General features: G+C 44.2%; 1 protein-coding gene across 1 annotated transcript; it reads right to left on the reverse strand.

The window, feature by feature from the left end:
- Positions 1-3,127: 3,127 nt before the first annotated feature.
- Positions 3,128-14,113, reverse strand: LOC134469867 (fibroleukin). Its single transcript, XM_063223896.1, has 7 exons — positions 13,718-14,113; positions 10,767-10,892; positions 9,325-9,433; positions 7,439-7,576; positions 6,708-6,924; positions 4,245-4,440; positions 3,128-3,370 (listed from the first exon to the last, which is right to left on the reverse strand). Exons 1-7 carry the CDS (start codon positions 14,111-14,113, stop codon positions 3,224-3,226), a joined length of 1,329 nt encoding a protein of 442 aa, XP_063079966.1. The 3' UTR covers positions 3,128-3,223.
- Positions 14,114-22,540: the final 8,427 nt, after the last annotated feature.

Consider the following 22,540-nt stretch of genomic DNA (forward strand, 5'->3'; position numbering starts at 1 on the left):
TTTGTACTACGAGATGATGAACCTTGATGTTTGTGCTATTACATATGTTTATGTTTTGTTCATTTTTCATAAAGATATTACAGGAAGATTAAGTGCATTTCACTGAGAATCCAAAGAATGCTGTGTGTGTGTGTGTGTGTGTGTGTGTGTGTGTGTGTGTGTGTGTGTGTGTGTGTGTGTGTGTGTGTGTGTGTGCGTGCGTGCGTGCGTGCGTGCGTGCGTGCGTGCGTGCGTGCGTGCGTGCGTGCGTGCGTGCGTGCGTGCGTGCGTGTGTGTGTGGCTGTGGCTGTGGCTGTGTATGTGAGGAAAGTGGCCTAAGAGACAATCCACAAGAGGAAACTGCCAACAAGGGAAGGAAACGAGCTGCAGGTTTAACCAACGGAGCAGAAATTATCTGTGTGTGTGTGTGTGTGTGTGTGTGTGTATGTGTGTGCGCGCGTGCATGCGTGCGTGTGTATGTGTGTGTGTGTGTGTGTGTGTGTGTGTGTGTGTGTGTGTGTGGGCGGGCGCGCGCACGCATGCGTGAGCACGTGTGTGTAGTGTGTGCGCGCGCGCGTGACCACGTGTGTGTAGTGTGTAGGTGTTTGTCATCAGCTGAGCTGATGTGGTTTGTCCTGTCTGAAGTATTTTCTGCACAGTACAGGTGCATGGTTGGATCATCAGCAACATGGCATGTCTAGCGCCACGTATTTGTCTTATCTCCAGATTCTTAGTCTGTGTAAAAATGGAAGAGATGTCCCACAGATTCACTAGAGGGCTGTTGAACCCATGGAGAAAAAAATGGTGGCAAGGAGAAGGGTAACTCCCTGCCACCTTTTTTCCTGCTTGGGTTCATTTCCATATGTAATCTCCCATCCTCCTTGTGCTGACATTGCAAAACGTCATTGACGATACACGTTTAACTCAATATCTCGCAAAAGTGCAATTCAATGGTCATTTTCTCATTTGCAATCAGGGTGTTTGTTGTGCCTAGTTGTTGTTGTGCCTAGGCTGACAGTGGGGAAACTGTTTATTGTTTTCTACATGGAGGCGGAGCGTCAGCAAAGCGTGAGGCCACAAGCACAAGCACAACGGTTTTGGAGGCCCTCCTCATAATTAAATAATAAAAATAACACAGTTTTTTTTTGGGTCAATCTCAATTTAGGAGGCCCCAATTTTGTGGGCAAAGTTTCTGAGGCCTTAAAGGGACACTGTGTGAGATTTTTAGCTGTTTATTTCCAGAATTTATGCTACCCATTCACTAATGTTACCTTTTTCATGAATACTTACCACCACCATCAAATTCTAAGTATTCATTATGACTGGAAAAATTGCACTTTTCATACATGAAAATTGGGGATCTTCTCCATGGTCCGCCATTTTGAATTTCCAGCAATAAACATTTTTAGCTCCAAAAATGACTATACTTGGGCCATACTATAAAATATCAGTTACTTTCATGAAAAGATCAAATTTGGCAATAGGCAGCCCAGTTTCAATGAGCGGCATAGTTGCAGAACCTTTTTTGGACCATTTCCTGCACAGTGTCCCTTTAAGCACTCTGCTTACTCTGCCTATGCCTAGTGGCGGCCCTGAGCACAAGCACAAATGGAGGAGGGAAGTGTGGATAATGAGTTGACCCACCTTGTCACCCGACCCTGGGCTGAGGAGATAGCGGCCGCCGAGAGGCTCCTCGGGATCAAGATAATGAGGGCGGGAACTACTGCACGCCTCAAACTAGTTCACAGAAATCGCATGTACTGTACAACATGAGTGCAAAGTGAGGATAGCTTACACAGACAAAGACATTTCTACAGAAAGCGGACAGCACAGCAATTCAAATATAATTCTTTGCAAACAGACTGTTTTATTACATGAACAGTAGACAGGTTTTACTGTACAGTGACACATGGAGAAAAAAAAATGTAAACAGTTTTCCCAGACATTACAAGTTGTGTTGACAGTAGAGAGTGGGCTGCCTGTGGTCTTCTAACCCTTCTAATGAGTACTGCAGGGGTGAACGTTTTTTTCCCACCAGTCACTGTAGCAGGTAGATTTTAAAATCTACCAGTCACTTGCCATTTTTAACAGTCAAGTCATATAATAACCATCATCATCATCGTCATCATCATCATTGTCATTATTTTGTATTTTTACATGCAATTTCCTGCATTCTAATCAATTTAGGGTAAAGAATTGCAAATCCTATAGGACAAAAAAAATCACCTGGACATTCAGGCTATTTATAGCTCGCGATGAGATGAAAGTTTTCTCCAGTCAAAGTGACTGGTGAGCGTGTACGAGTGTAAAGTTCCAGCCTTGGTGTACAGTGCCCAGTGCAGTACGTACACAGGCCTGGCCTGCTCCTCCCTTCCTCATGCATTAGAAAAGAGCAGCAACATGGATCAAGTGAAGAGGAGGAGGACTTCCCAGAGGCAGACTGTAACCATGGAAACACGAGTGACATCATAGTGGAATGGAATGCATTGTAAAGTTGGAGGGAATCCCGTGGCCTTTCTATAGCTTCCCCTCGAGTGAGATGGCCGTCACCTACATGTTGTCCTAAATACAAATGCTTCAGTGCATCACTTTACGGGTGTGTGTGTGCGTGCGTGTGTGACTGTGTGTAGCTTTTACTCTTTTGACAAAAGTAATTTGCTATAAGGAAAGATGTAGTGAATTGATTACACTTCTTGTATGTTGGAATAAGGTGTGCCTTTCATAAGTGATCCGGACCTAATGATGCCCATATAGTAATTATTATTACAGAGCAAGTTAAGCATGTACAGGGAAATATACACAGTATAGAACAACTGAATTGAACAATGCTGTTCAATGTATAACAGTTCATGTGCACCATGTTTGGGCTTTTTGGTGCAGGATACATCACATTTAAACTCAATACGAACAAAATAAACAAAAAATAACAAACAAAAAAAGAGTCCTGCACATGAATACATTGGTGTTTGCAGGGCCGCTGACAGCTTTGGTCGGGCCCAGGACAAAGTCCTCTGAATGGGCCGCCCCACCCAACATACAATGTAATGAGAAGCCATTTCTAGGCCCCCTCTCTCCCTGGGCCCGGGACAACTGACCCCTTCACCCCCACCCCTGTCGGCTTCCTTGGGGTGTGTGTGTGTATCTGAGATGGCAGGTGGTTGCTTTAAACGCAGCGTCAGCACACAAGCTGTGACGTCACAGCCGCCGCAACCCATGGTGAGCACTATGTCTTCCATGCATGCCATCATGGAGAGAGGCGTGGCCTGAATGTCCGTGGGCGAATCATCATGCTCACCTTCTTCAGGGAGTAGTAGTCTGTGTCCTTCCAGGTGTACCACACGATGCCGTCGGGGCCCAGCAGATTCTTGCTTTTGGCAGAGTAGCGCCCCCCCTGGTGGCCAAAACAAACCATGAGTTTTTGAACATTCTAGAACTGGTTCTCAACCTTTTCAGAAGAAACACCCCTCATCACAGGCCTCCCAACGCCTCTTTGACATCATCATAACGCCCCCTAGTATTGAAAAAATAAGGACTAATGTACTAATGGACTAATGCCCCCCAATGGCAACTAAGCACCACCCCCTCTCAGCTGTGTCCTTCTCAACGCCCCCCTAGAGCTGGGGGGCTGTAACACCCCCGTTGAGAAACAGTATTCTAGAATAATGTTCAACAATGCAAAATTCTGAATTTTCAAATTAAATTCCAAAATTCTTTTCAACTCTCTTTGTGTTAACATTCACATTCATTGTACAGTAGGTGATTATAAATGCAAGCATGCTTTACACCAGTGGTTCTTAACCTGGGGTGCGGGCACCCCCTGGGGGTGCGCCAGAGATTTCATGGAGTGCACGGAATATTGTTTGTGTTGAGGTTGTGACCAAAATTCTGCTAGCAAACATTATAATTAGGCCGAATCAAAACCACATTAAAACATGTTTTGGTCCCCATGTAAAGGTAAGAAAAAGAAAAGAAAAAGGTTAAGAACCACTGCTTTACACCATGCTGAAATGGCTCTGAAATGTAGACTGTCTGGACAGTTGTTGCAGTAAGCTGAATATAGAAAAGTATCATAAAAAGTGTTAAAAGACATTTTAAGGGGCTGTTTACATACCTGGGTATTTTGATAAACATAGACCTTTCCCTTCATTCATGCCTTTCATTTACAAAAAAAAAGAGAGATTTCTCCTCTCGGTGGGCCCTGGCCCACAGTTTGAGAATCAGTGCTCTAAAGTATTATCAATCTGATATCATTCTCCTCATCTCACCTTGTAATAAACTCCATTTAAGTTGGCGAAGAAGCATTGGTTATACCACCACCCCCCGTGGGAGATCTCAGCACAGATGTTGCCCGTGTCGGGTGTTGCGAAGCTCTGCTTGTTGTGGTACCAGGCGAAGGAGTCCTCTATGGTGCCACTGAAGCCCGTCACATGCAAGCGGTACTGGTGGTCCTCATCCTCCGTCCTGCCCAACAGGAGAAGAGAAGAGCGAAAACGGTCATGAGACTGATGGAACTTAACAGTCTGAGAACAGTCCTGAGACTGATGGAACTGAACAGTCTGATGTGAAAACAAATATACCTATGTGACAATTAAGAATGTAATCTAATCTAATGATGATGAGACAAGAGAAAACTGTTTTATTTTATTTATTTAACAATCAATGCACAATAAGCTTGAGAAATAATGTTGCATACTGCTGTGTTCAACTACACCTCGGGACTGTTTCTCAAGAAGGAGAGCAAAAGATGGTCATGGCACAAGAGAAAATAGGCATTACATTTTAATCAGTGAGAGACGAGTTAGAAATTATATATCATTGCGGTGTAATGCCGTGAACAGCTCACAGCATATTAGAACAGTTTCTAAAGGAGGAGATGAGAAAAAAAACTGTAAAATGGTACAAGAGAAAACTTTCTGTTTTTTACCATCAACTCATAATTAGTGAGAGATCAGTTTCAGATATCAAGTGAAATCATGTATGGGTGGTGAGGGGGATGTCTCACTGGCAGGGGAGTTGAACCATTTCTACACTCGTTTGTAGGCAAATCAATTAGAGGAAGAAATTCAACACCCAAAAGCTGACAACAACATTGTCTTTGCAGTGGAGGAGCATGAGGTGAGAAACGTGCTGCAGGCTATCAATACCCCAAAACCCGGGTGGGGATGGTGGGGTTGATAGGATATGTGTGTGTGCGTGCTAAAAGACAGTGCAGACCAGTTGGTGAGGGTCTTTACCAAGATCTTCAACCAGTGCCTCTCCCAGTGCACCGTGCCATCCTGTCTAACGTCCTCCACCATAGCCATATCCCCTTGCCTACAAAGACAAACATTGCCTCCCTAAATGACTATTGGCCAGTAGCACTCACTCCTGTGGTTATGAGATGCTTTGAAAAACGGGTCCAGAACAAAGCACATCCTGCCATTCATACCCACTGCCCCACATTTGACCCACACCAGTTTGCTTACAGGGTTAAGAGGGCTACTGAGGATGGGGTAACCACACCTCTCCATGCTGCTTAGAGGGGGGACAGGGCTACTGAGATGCAGTGACCACACCTCTCCATGCTGAATACAGGGGGGAGAGGGCAGTGGTGTAGTCTACGTAGAACGCGGGTATACGGAGTATACCCACTTCTAAATTTCGGGGATTTCAGTATACCCACTTAAAATTGATTGATCCATTGTTTTGAATAGCACAAGTATATACAGTATACCCACTTCAGAAAATGCTCAAATATACAGTATACCCACCATAAAAAAGTAGACTACACCACTGGAAGAGGGCTACTGAGGATGTGGTGCGGTGTGTTGACACGTGGGTGCTGGGTGAGGCCTGTTCAAAAAGTCCTTAATCCAGCCCAGCTGTGGCTTAGTCGGCTGGGCACTGGACTGGACTGGACTGCTACGCGGGCGACCCGGGTTCTATTCCCGACCCACACCTCTCCATGCTGTGGTGGCCTATCTGGAGTCGCAGGGGAGTTATGCTCTCATAGACTTAAGCTCTGCCTTTAATGCCACCATCCCCAACTGACCGGTGGACAAACTAATAGGCATTGGCATACCACACCCCACCTGACCCCTAGGATTAAGGACTTCATGGGGGGGGGAGGGGGGTCTAGATGAGGTGGAGCATTTATTGGGGTTGTACAGAGCCAACAACCTGCTCCTGAACACAACCAAGACCAAGGAGCTGGTTGTGGATTTCAGGAGGAAGAGGACTCAGTGATCTCAATGCACAACCCCACCACCACGTAATCCAACTCATTGCAAGCTCCTCGAGCAGCTTTGGACTGGCCATCTGGCATAGCGGGCATTTCCTGGTGGGCCCCTATTTTCAGAGATGTAAAAAAATTAATTAAAAAAATCTGCACCACCAGAGGGGCCAATTTAAGCCAAAAGTTGTTTTTTGTTGTTTATTGTTTTTTACATTTCTGAAAATAGGGGCCCACATGGTGCAGAGCCCACCTCTGAGTCAATTCTGCGCCGCTAGTTATATTATGAGGGGCCCCAAAAGTGCCTGGGCTCTATTTCTCCCCCAGTACAGCACTGTCCTTGAGTGCTCATGGTCCAGCGACCCTGTGCAGCACTGATGATTGGTCCACCTGTGCGGACAGCCGCTCTCCAGGGAGAGCCACACGATGAGGAGAAGCCCGTTCTCCAGCGAGAGCTGGACATGAACTAGTGAAAAAAAAGTTAAAATCAGAGTTGAATGAACATTTATCAATTTACTTGAATGTGTCGTAGTATGCATGCTTGTGCTTGCCATTCCAGTCCTCCAGGTCGATGCGCAGTGAGTAGGCCCCCTGGTTGGAGAGGTCATGGATGTGGTCGTTCCCCAGCCAGAACTCCGTGTGCAGGTCCCCGAAGCCCTCCTTGTACTCGCTCCATTTGCGGTTGAAGTTCACCCTCCCATCCTGCCTCCGCTGGATCACCGTCCACCCACCACCTACATGTACAGTACCAGAGTCAGAGTCAGAGTCAAGGATAAAACACAGAGCCATCAAGGATCGAAACAGGAGACAGGCGTAATTAGGTAGTGCCCATTAATACGTAGCCTCTTACTGCAGAAGGGTCGCTGGCGATCCGATATGTAAGATGTATTAATATAGAACAATATCACAAGTAAACAGTTGACTCAAAGTGCTTTCAAATACACATACTACATTACACTTAGCGGATGCTTTTGTATCCAAAGCAACTTACAATTTTTTAGGTACAGGGTATTGGTTACAGTCCCTGAAGCAATGTGGGGTTAGGTGCCTTGCTCAAGGGCACCAGCCATGGATGAAGGTGCTGATAATGGTGGGATTTGAACCTGCAACTTTCTGATCTAAAGACCAGCACTCTAACCACTGAGCCATGGCTGCCCCCCATACTGCCTCCCATCCACACTAGTTCCCAATCCCTGGGCATTCCATTCCCTCCTGGTCGTGGCTGCCACTGCACCACCAGCTGCTCACCTTCAGTCTCCATGTTGCAGTAGACCTCCAGGGGTGAGCCTCCTCGTGAGGGGACGATGGTGAAGACTCCGGAGCGGTGGACTCCACTGTAGTAAAGAGAGGCACAGTCGATGGGGCAGTTCCTTATGTGCTGCACCTCTGGAAGGATAAAGCAGACAAGACGGCAACATGATTTATTGAGACTGTTGAGGCTGGACCGAATACGACAAAACAAGGCCGACAGGCGGGCAAAGATGCGTCCGTCTATGCACTGCCGTCTTGTGGACGCAAGAGGGCATAACAATTTCAAGAATGCATTTCAGACGGACAGACCGACCAACAGACCGACAGACAGGCCGACGGACGGACATACCCTCTCATAGAGATGCTAGGACGAATCTAAAGACAAAGATTACAGCAGTCAGCAGTAAAGTAAAAGTAACGACTGAGGATTATTAAATTGGTAGTTCAGAACTATCATTTCAAGTTCTCTGCTGTAAGGCAGACAGTGCAGTACTGTGTCAATTGTGCCACTGTGGAAGAGGATTAAAATGAGTCAGGTCTACAGTGCATAATCTTGGTTTATTCCTATGTGTTTGTCCACAGTGTCTAGTTCAATCATTTCACAGTTAGCGTACATGCATGACTGATGGAGTCATAAGCCATATTTTCGTTTCAGTAATGGCTCTCTCTGTGTCAGGCAGTTAAGTCAGTCATGGGTTAGCGGTTAGGGCGTCAGACTTGTAGCCCAAAGGTTGCCGGTTCGACTTCCGACCTGCCAGGTTGGTGGGGGGAGTAATTAACCACTGCTCTCCCCCATCCTCCTCCATGACTCAGGTACCCTGAGCATGGTACCGTTCCACCACACTGCTCCCTTGGGGTGCCATTTGGGGCTGCCCCCTTCCAAGGGTGAGGCATAAAATGCAATTTCATTGTGTGCAGTATACAGTGAACACTTGCGTGCTGTGTCACAATGACAATGGGAGTTGGAGTTTCCCAGGTGGGCTTTCGTTTTCGCTTTCACTAATTCACATACCACTGACTCAACACCACAGTTTCTTAAATATCAGTACTCAATATGACTGCATAACAGTACAAAAAAAGCTTTTTAAATTAATGGATACTTGTAGAATATATCTAGGTTGACAGTAACTAATTACATTTACTCAAGTATTGTAATTGAGTAGCTTTTTTGGGTGTTTTGTAATGTTAATGTAGATTTTAGTATTAGTCAGAAATGAGAGATTAGTACTTTTACTTGGGTGGCTGGGTACTTTTACTTTTACCCAATTACACTGGAACCAGGCCTGACTACTGGTTAAAATTAGACTGATAGAGACAACATGACATGCACAATAATAAAGCAATCTGCCGGAAATTAAAGGAATTTATGCAGAATTGCGTACAGTATTTTCACTATTTTACTTGTCCCGCCTATCTTGGATCCATGTACTGTATTGGATGATGGCTCGTGCCACGCAAGAGATGGAGGTCATGGAGCACAACATTCAAGAAAAGAAACATTACATTCTTGAGAGGAAAGCTAATTAAAAGTTACTATGTAGATGTACTCAAATTACATTTTAAGGCAAGGACTGTTTACTTTTACTTGAGTAGATTTTCCACCTCTCACTATAGGATATAATTGCACTTTTTACAACCATATTTTCACATTTTCTCGGGGGAGAAATTCCTGAACCACCAACAGCAAAAGGGAATCCTTATCCATCCCTGGAGTGTCTGTGTCTGTGTCTTTGTGTGTGCGTGTCCGTGCATGCTTGCGTGCCTGCTTGCGTGCCTGCTTGCGTGCCTGCTTGCGTGCATGCGTGTGCGCATGCGTACATGCCTGCATACATGCGTGTGTGTGCGTGTGTGTGCGTGTGTGTGCGTGCGTGTGGGCCACTGACCTGGGTGCAGCACTTCGTTGGCGTTGAGCAGGGGGCTGGTACGCACTATGTTGATCATGCAGCCGGGGTTACGCCGCACCCGCTCCACCACCATGGAGAGGTTACTCACCTGCACAGGAGTCAAGAGAAGAGGGAGAAGTAGAAGTCTAGTTAAAATGGTCCCTCCAAAGTGTCCTTCTAACAGTTGAGACCACATGTAGCTCAATGTGCTTAACAGTTAGAGTTATAACAACAATGTTAAAAACAAAAACAATGAAATGAAGTAAAAGACAAAAGAATGATGGTAACACTTTATTTTAGGGATACATCTATTAGCACTAATACATACAATGTTCCTGTATATTATAAGTAACTTGTAAGGCATACAAAGCAAAATCAATCATTTGTTAGGCATGTATTTGCAAATGTCTAATGATAATAAAATAGATAAGAGAGCTAAAGTAGATACAAATGGAGCTGAAATAAAGGAGACAATAGCAGAAATTAAATAGCAAAGAGGCATAAAATCCACAAGAATCTGGGTGTCAAACTCAAATTGACCAAGGGCCAAAATCAAAATCTGGAGCGCAGTCGCGGGCCAAACTCAATAAAAAAAAATTAACAAAAATTGACTAAAATTGCACGTTTAAATGTATGTCTAAACAGATTCTCATCATAGTTCAAATGTGCCTGCCCTGCACATATTCTGTTGCATTTGAGTCTAAGTTGTTTCAATGACCTGGGCCCACTCATATTCCTGTGATATACGAATTTTCATGTTCAAATCTTAATACTCTATACAGTTATGGTGTATGTGGGCCAACTGTAATACACATTTGAAATGATCTGGCGGGCCAAATAAAATGTCTCTGCGGGCCAAATTTGTCCCCCGGCCCTGAGTTTGACACCCCTGGTTTAGGCCAAAAAACAAGTAGCCTTGTACTACATCATTAATTGACTTGTAGGCCTGCTTGTACTTTGGACTAGCCTGGCGACACCAGTATGTTCTCCACCCAAAGATTTTGGCTCCGCACATAGTCTGGCGAAACCCTCCTAGCTCGGTTCGCTCACTGTTTAGCCAATCAGCAAACAGTTGAGAGTGGTGATGCAGAACTCACCTGCAAAGTGCGTTACTGATTGGTTAAGGTAACACTATTCACACCTTTGTCTTGTATATGCTTTTGCGACACTGTAACAGTCATGCTAATAAAGCACAATATGGGTTTTAATTTGAATTCGGAACTAAAAAGAATTTAAATGGCAGAGTAAGATCAGATCATAATTTCAAATTCTTTGTATGACCAGTGCATGTAAAGAAATTGACAATAAAACCTACTTGACTTGACTTGACTTGATCATCTCCCACCCTCCACGGAGACGGATTCCTCTTAGCTTTCGATAGACTGTTTCATGGAGTCAACAGTCGGCTTTCTCCCAGGCTAATTTTGGACAGCTCTGCTCACCTGCCGCTGCATGTTGTAGATGAGGGGGCCGTGTACCCTCAACAGTTGTGTAGACTCTGCGTAGCTCTCTTCAAGGAAATGGAAGCGGTGCTCCAGAGAGGAGTTCCAGCCTGTTCGCGCCTGGTGCTGCACAGACAGACACACATTAGCAATAGAAATGCACTCAGAGAGTGCAGACCTCCGCCAAGGAAGCTGTTTGATAGAACATTTGACTAAGTTACACCCTATTTTTTTAAATACTTTTTTGTGGAGTTAAAAACTGGAATGTCAAAATTCCCCCTATTCTGCAATGGTGAAGAATCTTTAAAAAAAACGATCCAGGTCACCACCAAAATCCAATCACTTGTTCCTATTGTAATTTCCAACAACTCCACAAAGTTTCATCCAAATCCATTCATAACTTTTTGAGTTATCCTACTGGCAGACAGACAAACAAACAAACAGACAGACAGTCAGACAAACAAACGGACAAACCAACATGACCGAAAACATAACCTCCTTGGCAGAGGTAATGAACATTAGCAATTCAATGAGCAACAGAATGAACAAACATTCCATGACATTTCCCAAGGCGTGTTACCATGGTCACTAGTAGGGTCATCAAGAGACAATATGAAGCAAACTCCGCCCCCACAGAGCATTCTTGCAGCAGCATGTCTAAAGGTTCAGTAGTTTCCAACTTCATGCAAATGAGCCCACTCGCCATGACCATATTACAAGGTGAGTGTCGAGTGCCTAGATTTCTAATCCACCTTATCTGAGCATTGCCTTACTTTAGAATAGGGAACCTTATTCCACATCTGTTTTCACACTGTTCAGGGTTTGTTCACACAGTGTGTCGGGAGCTTATACACATTGTATTCTGGCACTTACTACGGTACTTACTAATACATAGAAATCTAGGTTTATTAGTCCTTATTAAGGTTGTATTGGTAATAAATACCTAATTGTGCATGAACAAGACATTTGCAAATACATGCCTAACAAATGTTTGATTTTGCTTAGTAAATGCCTTAGAAGTTACTTATATAGACATTAACATTGTGTTAGTGCTTATAGATGTAATGCTAAAATAATGTGTTACCGCACAAGGCTAACTTTTCAGCAACGTGGCTGGAAAATGCAACCTTGGGCTGAGGTAACTTGGCAGAAATTTTAACTAAATCAAATGACCAATTACCAAACATTTAATCAAATAGCTCAGCCTTTTAGCTGAGATATTGGTTTATATTTTGTCTAAAGGGAAATATTTGAGTCTTTCAAGACAGTGAGATTTAAGTTGAGTTTCATATGTAGTATATACTCAGCAGCAGCAGCAGCAGAAACTATTCCAAAGAGGGTCTTGAGCGTATGACGCAGACCAAATTAAAATCATCGCCACAAAGCCCATCCTGAAACTGAACCGCTGTCAGTTGCTCAGCGAGCGTGACATATTCCAAGCAAGCTTTTCTTTTGTGATTGCAAAGCATCTGTGAAATGGCCATTTGGAAATGTCAGAGGAGGCCCTGTGTCAGGAGGAAGCCAACTCATCTTTTCTCCCGCCCAGCCGGCCACCTGCCGTCCGCTCTGCCAGACTCCCATAGCGGGGGAGGCACGTGGGACAGTACAGGGACAGGTTTCAAGACTAATCCAGTTATTGTCCAGGGGTTAAGGAGGCATTAGGGAAGAAGCGACTGGCCGTGCCGCTTGGTCAGTCAGTCGGTTTGTTGGTTGGTTGAGGAGTGTGTCTCTGAAGCATGCACTGTTTAAAAAAAGCAAAAGTCCTGCCCAAAAAATAACATGCATGTGGAACCATGCTACCTCATAGGAGTGAAGTAAACACAGTAGACCTATGTTGTTTGTTTCAAATTATGAATAGATGCGCTCTTTTCATGATCAGATTTCTTGTAGTCCCATAATGCACTCCGTTCCACCAGTGGAACACTAAAACAGATATTGAAAAAAATATAACTATCATAGATCTGTCCTCGAACCCCCCTTCAGTACCTTTGCGACTCAAATTGACTTCCTGACCCCCAGTTTGGGAACTTCCGGGCTAACCAGACGGGGGCCTGTGCCCTTCTAGTAGAACTGATTTTGAGGCCCCTATTGCATGTCTTACTGAACGAGGAAAATTGAGAATTCACTGATAAGAGGACTGTTTGAGACAATTAGTCACAGCCCAACTAGGAAACTCCAACCATTGTCATTGTGACACAGCACTCCACAGCTGCCTAAGTGAACACTGCACACTTGACACGACAAAATTGCGTTTATGCCTCACCCATGTAATGGGGCAGCCCCCAACGGAACCCGAAAGGGAGCAGTGCAGCAGGACGGTTCCATGCTCAGGGTACCTCAGTCATGGAGGAGGATGGGGGAGAGCACTGGTTAATTACTTCAACCACCAACCTGGCAGAGTCTTGACTCTTTTGCATGTATCCTACAAAATTGACACTACAGTACGTGCTATCCATCTCCAACACACTGTCTTTTTTTCACTTCTGCACAAGGCTTTAGACCTGCTGACGCCAACCCTCTGAGAGTTACAGAGCTGCCATCTTTGAATGACAAGAGAAGACCTACAGTACCTGATACCCACATGATGTGAGCACCAGAACACAATAATATAAGCACTTTGAGCTTCAAGCATGAAGCACTTACAGAAATAAAGTTATAGTCAAACACACACACACACACACACACACACACACACACACACACACACACACACACACACACACACACACACACACACACACACACACACACACACACACACACACACACACACACACAGAACCTTAATGCAACATCAGGACCGCACACACACACACATACACGCACACACACACACCTGAATGGGCCCATGTGCATACCTGCATGTTCAACACCTTAATGCAACAACAGGACCACACACACGCATACTGTACACACACACACACCTGAGCGGCCCCGTATCAGATACACACCTGCATCTCCAGAACCTTGATGCGATGGCGGTGGCTTCGCAGCTCCTCCAGCAGCTCGGAGATGATCTCCTTCAGGTCCTGCACCTGCTGCTTGCGCTCCTCGTTCTCGTGCAGCCAATAGGAGACCTCGTCGGTGCAGCGGAACATGTCCGGGCAGCGCTGCTCCGCCATCTGGGGCAGGGTGGCGGTGAGGCGGCACTGGCCGTTGGGCATCACCTCGTTGCTGTACTCGCCGCACTGCATGAGGCCGCTGCTGATGCCCTCGTCGCCGCTGAAGCCCATGGTCAGGTTGTCCAGCAGGAGCGGTGACACCACCACCATGGAGGCCCACATGGAGCCCAGGGCCAGCCAGGAGACCGGCACCGGCACACGGGCCAGGGAGGAGGGGAGCCTCATGGTGGTGGTGGTGGTGGCGGCAGCGCTGTCGGGTCAGAGTTCAACCTCCAGTCTCTGGTGACCACAGGTGGGTGGTGATGACAAGCAGGGCTGCTGACAGCTTTGGCAGGGCCCAGGACAAAGTAATCTGAATGGGCCCCCCAGCCCAATGCATACAATGTAATGAGGACCCAATTCTGGGGCCCCTCTCTCCCTGGGCCCGGGACAACTGTCCCCTTTGTCCCCCCTGTCAGCACCCCTGATGACGAGACAGCAGCAGCAGCTGCTGGCAGTTCACACCAAGCCAAAACCTGATGCTCCTCTGCATTCAGGTTCTGACCAAGACACTGGTCCATTCACGCAAGTTTTGTGGAGAAAGTCTGTTCAGTGGGCACAGTCATGGTGGGTGGTCAGGTTAGCCTCTAAGCATCATTGGGTAGACCTGCATTTATAGTAGGAGAAGGTCAGTAACCACGCAGGCATCTGGTTTAAAATTGGCTGCAATTAAGCATGCCATTAACCAACACAGTATTCACACATTGCATCTCTCTGAAAGCACCAGACACAAACCTTTAAAGGAGAACTTCTGATCATTTCAATATGCTGTTGTATTGGTCATGCAGCATGCTACCCTTGACTTGTCAGTACCCGGTGATCCTGCATTTTTCTGCTCAGCCCTTTCTGATATCTGAGCTATTCTAATGGGGGCAGACTTTGTATAAATTAAAAACCATCCTACCATAGGCCCACTCAAAATATTATCCCAAAAGGTATCGCTGTTCGCTAGTTGTCTGCTGATATTGCATAACCTTTTGGATGTTCTTGGGAATAAATCAAGATGTTTTTTTTTTAATGTAAACAAACTCTGCCCCCATTACAATGACCAGGATCTCGGAAAAAGGCTGAATAAAAAACAAATCTCACTTACTGACAAGTCTAGAGTAGTGTGAGCATTACAACTGCATGTCGAAATTGGCAGAAGTTACCCTTCAATTCCTTGAGCTGCTTCAATTTCGAACCCCATAGAGATGACAAGGTTGTAGGCTAAACAAATACACTTCGATACAAATGAAAAAATTATCCTTCTAGAATGTCTGTGAGCAGGTCCCAGCTGGCAATAACAGCAGCGGCAGTCACTTGTCACAGATTAAGGAGTCAAGTGGCCCCTGGACAAAAAATAGTTTTGCGCCTCACTCACTAGACTCAAACCTAGGCCTATCTATCCTTCCACTAGTCCATCCATTCAATCGATGCCAACAATGGAAGAGGATGGAGGGGTTGTTATTTTGGGGACTGTTAGCCTTTAGCCTGTAGCATACTTTACACTGCCGGTACACAAAGCCATTTAGGGAAAAGGGTTGTGATGCATAGTAGTGGCATTTAGGGGGGCTGTTCAATAATCTACCCCTGGTGGTCGTTCTGAATTATTCCTATTAGAAGGTCTTGTGACTCCCAACAAGAATCTGCCATGCCAGTCTGTTTGTCTGGCTGTCATAGAACATTTCAGACATCCTCTTTAAGTGGACCAAAAAAGTGAACCAACGGCAAAGTACTTAGTTCTGTTTTTGTTCATATTGTGAGTGTATTACAAAGAGAACAGGCTGCTCTTTCTGGATCCATTAGGCTTTTATGTTGTCTCAACTCCTCTTTTTGATCACAACCGGTCCTCTAGAGCTCTACTTAAGTGATTACACCTAGTCACAAGTGTAACTTGTAATCAGGGCCGTAACGAGACATTTTCAAATACTGAGGTCAAATACTGCGTGCTGTACTGCACTGTACATTTAAAATGCTTCAAACTCTTCAGTCAAACTCTCAAGTTTGTTTTCATTAATCACTGCCTAGAGGATGGCATGGGGGTGGTGTATACAGACTGAATTTATCATTGTTGATCATATATCGATTTTCATCATAGATAGCCTAAATGTTACATTTCTGAAACAAATTAACGAGGACCTGATCTCTGTGTCCTCAATGGTAGTTACGGCCATGCTTGTAATGACTCATAAGCGAACCATGCTGAGACCACGTCAATAAAGGTCTCACTACAGTTTATTTCCGAGAGGTCTGGGAACACTTTGGAGCACTCACATATGCACAGAAAATGCTGAGTCACTGGTCTGAGTTCACTTAAATGACTGAAAGGGACCAGGTGTGAAAACACCCCAAGATTCACTCCACGTCCGATGTCGTGCCCAACCATTCAAAATCGATACAATTTTGAAAACACATTCGAGGAAAAATTGACCTAAAATTGAATAGTGTGAAATAGCCTTTAACTGGCCATCGTTGGCTACAAAGCCAAGAATTACCTGCAAAACACGACACCTTTATAATGAACATCAGAGCCAATAGAAAGTAACTGTAAAGACGATACAAAACATCGTAAATGTAGTAAACATACTAAATATTGGGGTTTTTTTCGGTTTCACAAAACCTAGTGGGCTAAGTCCCCCTTTTGTCTCTTCATATAGTGACTCCCCTGACAGTGGCCAACCTGTGACTTGTGTCTGTGTCGTCAAGGTAATTGGCCGTGAAGACAAGACAAGCTCAAGCTGGAGATTAAATTACTGCTGGAGTCTACTACCAGGATGTAGAAACACACTCCAGTCCACCCATACAAAAGCCCTTCTAGGGGACGGGCATTGGAAATGAGCTTTTTGCTATAAATGCTATGATGCTTGCTGTTTGGCTGTTATAGGCTACCACCTACATGCTATGTCCCTACCAAATAAACTACACCAAACTAAACTAAGCAACAACCCAGAATCTATTCCATACTGTTTAAAATGTAGCTGCAGAGCAGTGTGTTTTTGCAAATGTTTTGAATATTTTAATCAATGCTGCCATGTTTAATCTCTAAGTTATTTCAGCTCTGCAAAAAAAACTGTTCAATCTGTCACACCCCTTGCATAATTACACATGCAATGGCAGCAATACACTCTGCATGAACTAGTACAGTAGGCTACAATCACAACATGTGATAAGAACTTCATCAAGCCTTTGGAGAGAGAGTGTGTTTTAAGCACAAAGTTCTGGGATCTGTAGGCCTAGAATATTCGAGTAGAATTCTAGGACTGAATCAATCCTTGCCTTAGGCTACACTGCGTACGGTGACTATAACCACAGGCCTTGATGTCGTGGTCCAAGAGAGGAATATATCAGTCACTCACCTGTGCCACTGGACAGATGCCCACCCTCCCTGGTCATGGTGCAGCGCATAACGCGGCAGTCATTTCCACACACCAACAAATATTCCTCACAGTAGCGTGTTGACTCAGCACCAAAGCGGTGCATCTTCTCTTTCTCCTCTCTCTCTCTCTCTCTCTCTCTCTCTCTCTCTCTCTCTCTCTCTCTCTCTCTCTCTCTCTCTCTCCTGGAAAGTGGACCTGTGGGGAGAGGAGCTGAGTTCCTGTGGCCTCACCAGATATCTTATCCTTATAATCCTCTCTAATAGGATTCCTCACAGGCGTGGTGTGGTGTTAGTCTAAGTGCTGCTACTGTACATACAACATACTTCTGTTCTGTCCCCCTTTGGAAAATGGGTTCCCTTGAACTAACCTACTGCCATGTAATGAACAGATCTTTCTGTCTTTAACAATTGTTTGATTTTTTTTTTGGTTTGAGCATTGAACGATTTTAAGCTGCAACTTTGAAAGTGTTAAAAACATGTAGGCTACCAGAACAGCATATATAGTCCTACAGTAGTAACCTGCAAGGTTATCAAATAGACACGCACTCACACAATCCATTTGGAATATCGGCCTAATGTTGAACATAAGGTAAGGCAGGTACTGCAACTCTGTGACAAAATAAAATAATGTAATGTTGTTCAAAGAGCCATGCACAGCTCTATAGGTGCTTGTAAAGGCAGGAGTGTTCAATACTTCAAAAGAAAGAAGTTTACCGTACACTTATTTAACTTTTTGCTCGTTTATTCAGAGTGAACAACGCATTTCGCCTCTGTGCGTCATCAGGTTGTGGCTTGAATATGACTCAAGAACAGATTTTATTTTATTGATTCCTTGTTATTACATTATCATTACCCCTTTCTTGTGCACTTATGACACATCTAACACTGAGCTCACACATTCAAATGTGTTGTCCTTGAGCAAACACATTTTGTGTAATTTCATTATTACTTGTTATGTTATGCTTCATGGTATATACAGGTATGCATATATATATTGAGTTTAAGACTTTTGAAGCTATCCCATCTCCATGGACCATCACAAGTGTGCGTGCACGCGCACACACACACACACACACACACACACACGCACACGCACACGCACACGCACACGCACACACGCACACACACACACACACACACACACACACACACACACACACACACACACACACACACACACACACACACGAACACACACACACACACACCACTCTTCTGATCATCTTTTTTCACCAGGGAAAAAAGACTGTTGTCAGTGCAGTCTCTCGATAATGCTTAAACTCAGTCGCGCATTTGTGACCGTTCATTCACAGAGAAGCCAGTCCACTAAAAGCTTTTCCGCTCAATAGATCCATTCAGAAAAACATGCACATGTCAGAGCTCAGCTCTCAGAGACAAACACAAGTCTCCCAAGGTCACCGAGCTATATTAATCACTAAGAGATAATGGCTGGTCAAATCTTTTTTTTTGCTGCTGCATGCTGTACAATTATGGCACACATGACCCCGGAAGTTTGTAGTTATTACTTATACTGTAGGCCTACACAAGATCGACCCCATCATACAAGTAAGAAATGATTTTCCCTTTGGCCACACTGAAGGGTTGTGAAAAGATGGCTTGCTTGCAACACACAAAGACATAACTCAACTGTGATTATTTTTAGATAGACATCTCAAAGAAGCCATATAGCTACACAGTTCAACAAATGGTGTTGTGTGTCTTGTCAACCATTCTTCAAAAACGATACGGTGCGTCAGGGATATGGTTTTGTTCCGACTGGCCACTGTTACATGCACATCCGCTACCACTGCAGATACGAATGAATAAATCAGTTGTTCTTCAATCAATGGACCAATAAATCAATGGACCAACACTGGTGGTTCAGCAATCAATGTTTAATGTTTATCAATAAACCACTAAGCACTAACCACTTAACTCAACAAGTGATCCATGGATCAATGCCCAGTGACCAAGCACCACTGGTAAAGATTCATTTACCAATTCATCATGAACCAATGAGCCATCACTGGTTCAGGAATCAATGAAAAACCACTGGTTTATGAATCAATGCATTGCTTCAGTGAATCAATTACAGTTTTTCTCGGTTGTTTACACATAATTTCTGGTACCTACTTTACACACAATTCTGAAAACATCCCACCCATTTACTAAACCCATGAACCACTGAACGTAAAACATAATTCCTTCTTTACACTCACATTTCAGTTATAAAACATTTTAATCCATGAGCAATTGGATCATTGATGGTTCATAGATTCATTGGACAGACTGGTTCAACTCAATCAGTGAACCAGTCAGTTTTTGGTTTATTAATCAATGTTGGGGCCCAAACACATATGCCACCTATAGGCAACACCTACAGTATAGGCAACACCTATACGCCTATTGAGCAACTGTTAGCATCCCTGTGTGCTAACACTGTTTTGGTGGGCAACTGTTTTGGTGGTCAACTTTTTGTTTATGTGTTGCATTTTGAATGGGTGAACAGATTTTCACCAAGTGTTTGTATCTTCTATGAGCTGAATTCATTTTGGCGTCCTCAAATTGTGGTGCAGCGTGTTATAGTAATACACCCATACCATTCTGTAGTGTTCTATCAGTTACTCATCCTTGGTCACCTTACACCATCTCTATGTGGTCTTTTTGGTAGAATATGTAAAATAAAAAATCCTAAAGGATCCTACTTATACCCAGTGGCGGACTTAGCAATTTGGGGGCCCAAGGGAAATTTAGCTAGGGGGCCCATCGGCCCATTTCATATCACATTTTTTTTTTTTACATAAAATCTCTATTTCGATATTTTAAAATCACGATTTTCCATTAAAAAAATTACTACAAAGTACAAACAAAAAAAATCTTGATCTACAACCCTTTCTGGACAGATTTCAATGAATGTTTTTCATGCAAAAATTGAACAAACTGAAATGTGATTTTTTCCCCCTCACTGAAGTGTTATTTCATATGTGCATGCTTGCTGTCACCTATTTGAAGAGACGTTGGTTTGGGATTTCATGGAGGACTTTTAAATGCAGCTGTGGGGAGTAGACAGTAGCGTAGGCTATAAGCGACAGGTTGACACTGTTTTCTGACAGAACAGCGGTTGGCTTTCAGGTGGATATTGTCTTTGTGGATGTTACAGACAGCCCAACTTTCAAAAACCAATCAAGGAGATATTTACTGAATAAACCGAAAAGCGCGCTCTCTGTCAAGCGGTCGCCCTGAACAGACCCTATGAGAAGAGACGCATGTGCAGTCAGGTTAAACAGAAACACAGCCTTCACGCTCCCCTCGCTCGTGTGCCTGTGAAATTTAATCGAAGTAGCCAATTCCACACTCAGTGCGCGAATTGCCATCTTGCCTGCACTTCTGATATGTTGCCTAGCAACGCCTCAATGCAAAGACCGCGCCTGCTTATACCTAAATGGCTGTAGGACATATTCAGCAGAAAACTGCTGAGATTTCCAGATGTTTAATCACTTGCTCATGGCAGCTTTAATAGGCCTACAGCCATGTCAAAATCATTTCCTCCATCATTTCAAAACCTTAGCTGAAGGAATTAACACCTCCATGTCTTTTGAGCCAGGAACAGGCAACCTTCAATACACCTGCTGTCATCGCCCATGTAATGGGAGGCTTCTAGCCTCCATCCAGGGCTGGCCTTGGCGAGAAATAGGGCCTGGGCACTTTTGACTTAAAGGGGCCCCCCATAATTATCAGGGCAGAACTGACTCTCCGGTGGGCCCTGCACCCTCGTGGACCCCTATTTTCAGAAATGTAAAAAATTAAAATTGTTATTTTAAAAAAAAAATGTTTTTTACATTTCTGAAAATAGGGGACTATGAGGGTGCGGGGCCCTCCGGGAAATGCCCGCTATGCCAGATGGCCAGTCCAGCCCTGCCTACATCCACAGGTAAAAGCCAGCGTCAGGACCTCCTATCCTGCATATACTTGCTAATCCCTTTTTGATGCCATCTGACCTTTTTGAGTCACTAATTGCAAGAAACAGGAGTCACATTTTGTTTTCCACTCATGGACAGGGCTAGACTGGGGTAGAAATAGGGCACGGGCACTTTTGACTTAAAGGGGCCCCTTGTAATTAGTGGCGCAGAACTGACTCACCGATGGGCCCTGCACCCTCATGGGCCCCTATTTTCAGAAATGTTTAAAAAATAAAATTGTTTTTTACATTTCTGAAAATAGGGGCCCACGAGGGTGCGGGGCCCACCGGGAAATGCCCGCTACGCCAGATGGCCAGTCCAGCTCTGCTCATGGATGGTCAACATTTTCCCAGATTCTTTGTCGTCATTGCGTCGTGGACTGGGCTGAGGGAGATGGCGGTGACGGTGACGGCTGGTCGCAGTGGATGAGTGTCCTTGGAGGAGGGCTGCCTCTCCAGGGTGGCTATAAAAGCCAGCGCATGCCGCTCAGACATCAGGGAGCGCAAGAGGAGAGCGTAGTGCACAGAAAGTCTCAAACACGCACATGCTCACGCTCGTTCGTATACACCCTCAGACAGCTACAGGTGCGGTGAGCTTCAGAAGAAGTTTTGTGGAGAAATCGGAAAACGCCTGTCTGAAGAGTAACACGGAGACAGGTAGCTCACTTCTGTGCCACAGGTGAGGACTTTCAAACTTTATACATTTGTTATAGTTTTATTGTTTTTAGTGTTCAATTGTATCTTTTCCCACAATTTTGCTGATTTTTTAAAATGTTTTTGCTTAAATCTATTACAAATATGCAAAGTTAGTTATACAAAGTTATGTTTTTATTAACTTTATTTCTAAACATCTTGAAATGATCCATTCAAAATCTTGCAACTTACCTATTGACATTACTTTTTGTGAGCTCACTTTGGAGCCTAGCTTTTTTATTCATAATTTAATCATTTAGACTCCATAACTTAGTAATTTCAGTTGAACATTATACTCCTTCCCAGTAATTGTTATTTCATGCTATTAATCGTGCAATGCAAAACATATATTTTAATCAAAGTTAAATATGTAAGGATATGTGCCACACTTTCAATAACGTTCTCTGAGCTAATAATTATTATGTTGCCTACTCCAAAAAAAGATATTGGAATCTTTATCTCTTTACATTGAAAACGTTACACTTTACACGTCCATGTTTAGTCATTTCTGTCATTTTTTTGCATTATTTGTTTACATTATCACACATTTATTTTATGTTATAAGTGTACCCTATATGACATGAGGTCTATATCCCTGACAGTG

Source organism: Engraulis encrasicolus, chromosome 19 (genome assembly GCF_034702125.1).
Source record: "Engraulis encrasicolus isolate BLACKSEA-1 chromosome 19, IST_EnEncr_1.0, whole genome shotgun sequence".
Lineage (NCBI taxonomy): Eukaryota > Metazoa > Chordata > Actinopteri > Clupeiformes > Engraulidae > Engraulis > Engraulis encrasicolus.

Excerpts from the sequence above, each read along its gene's own strand:
- LOC134469867 (XM_063223896.1), bottom strand. The coding sequence starts at position 14,113 with ATGAGGCTCCCCTCCTCCCTGGCCCGTGTGCCGGTGCCGGTCTCCTGG. Across the intron at positions 10,893-13,717 it reads TCAAGGTTCTGGAGATGCAG|CACCAGGCGCGAACAGGCTG; the intron begins GTGTGTATCTGA and ends CTGTCTGTGCAG. Across the intron at positions 7,577-9,324 it reads CAACGAAGTGCTGCACCCAG|AGGTGCAGCACATAAGGAAC; the intron begins GTCAGTGGCCCA and ends TTATCCTTCCAG.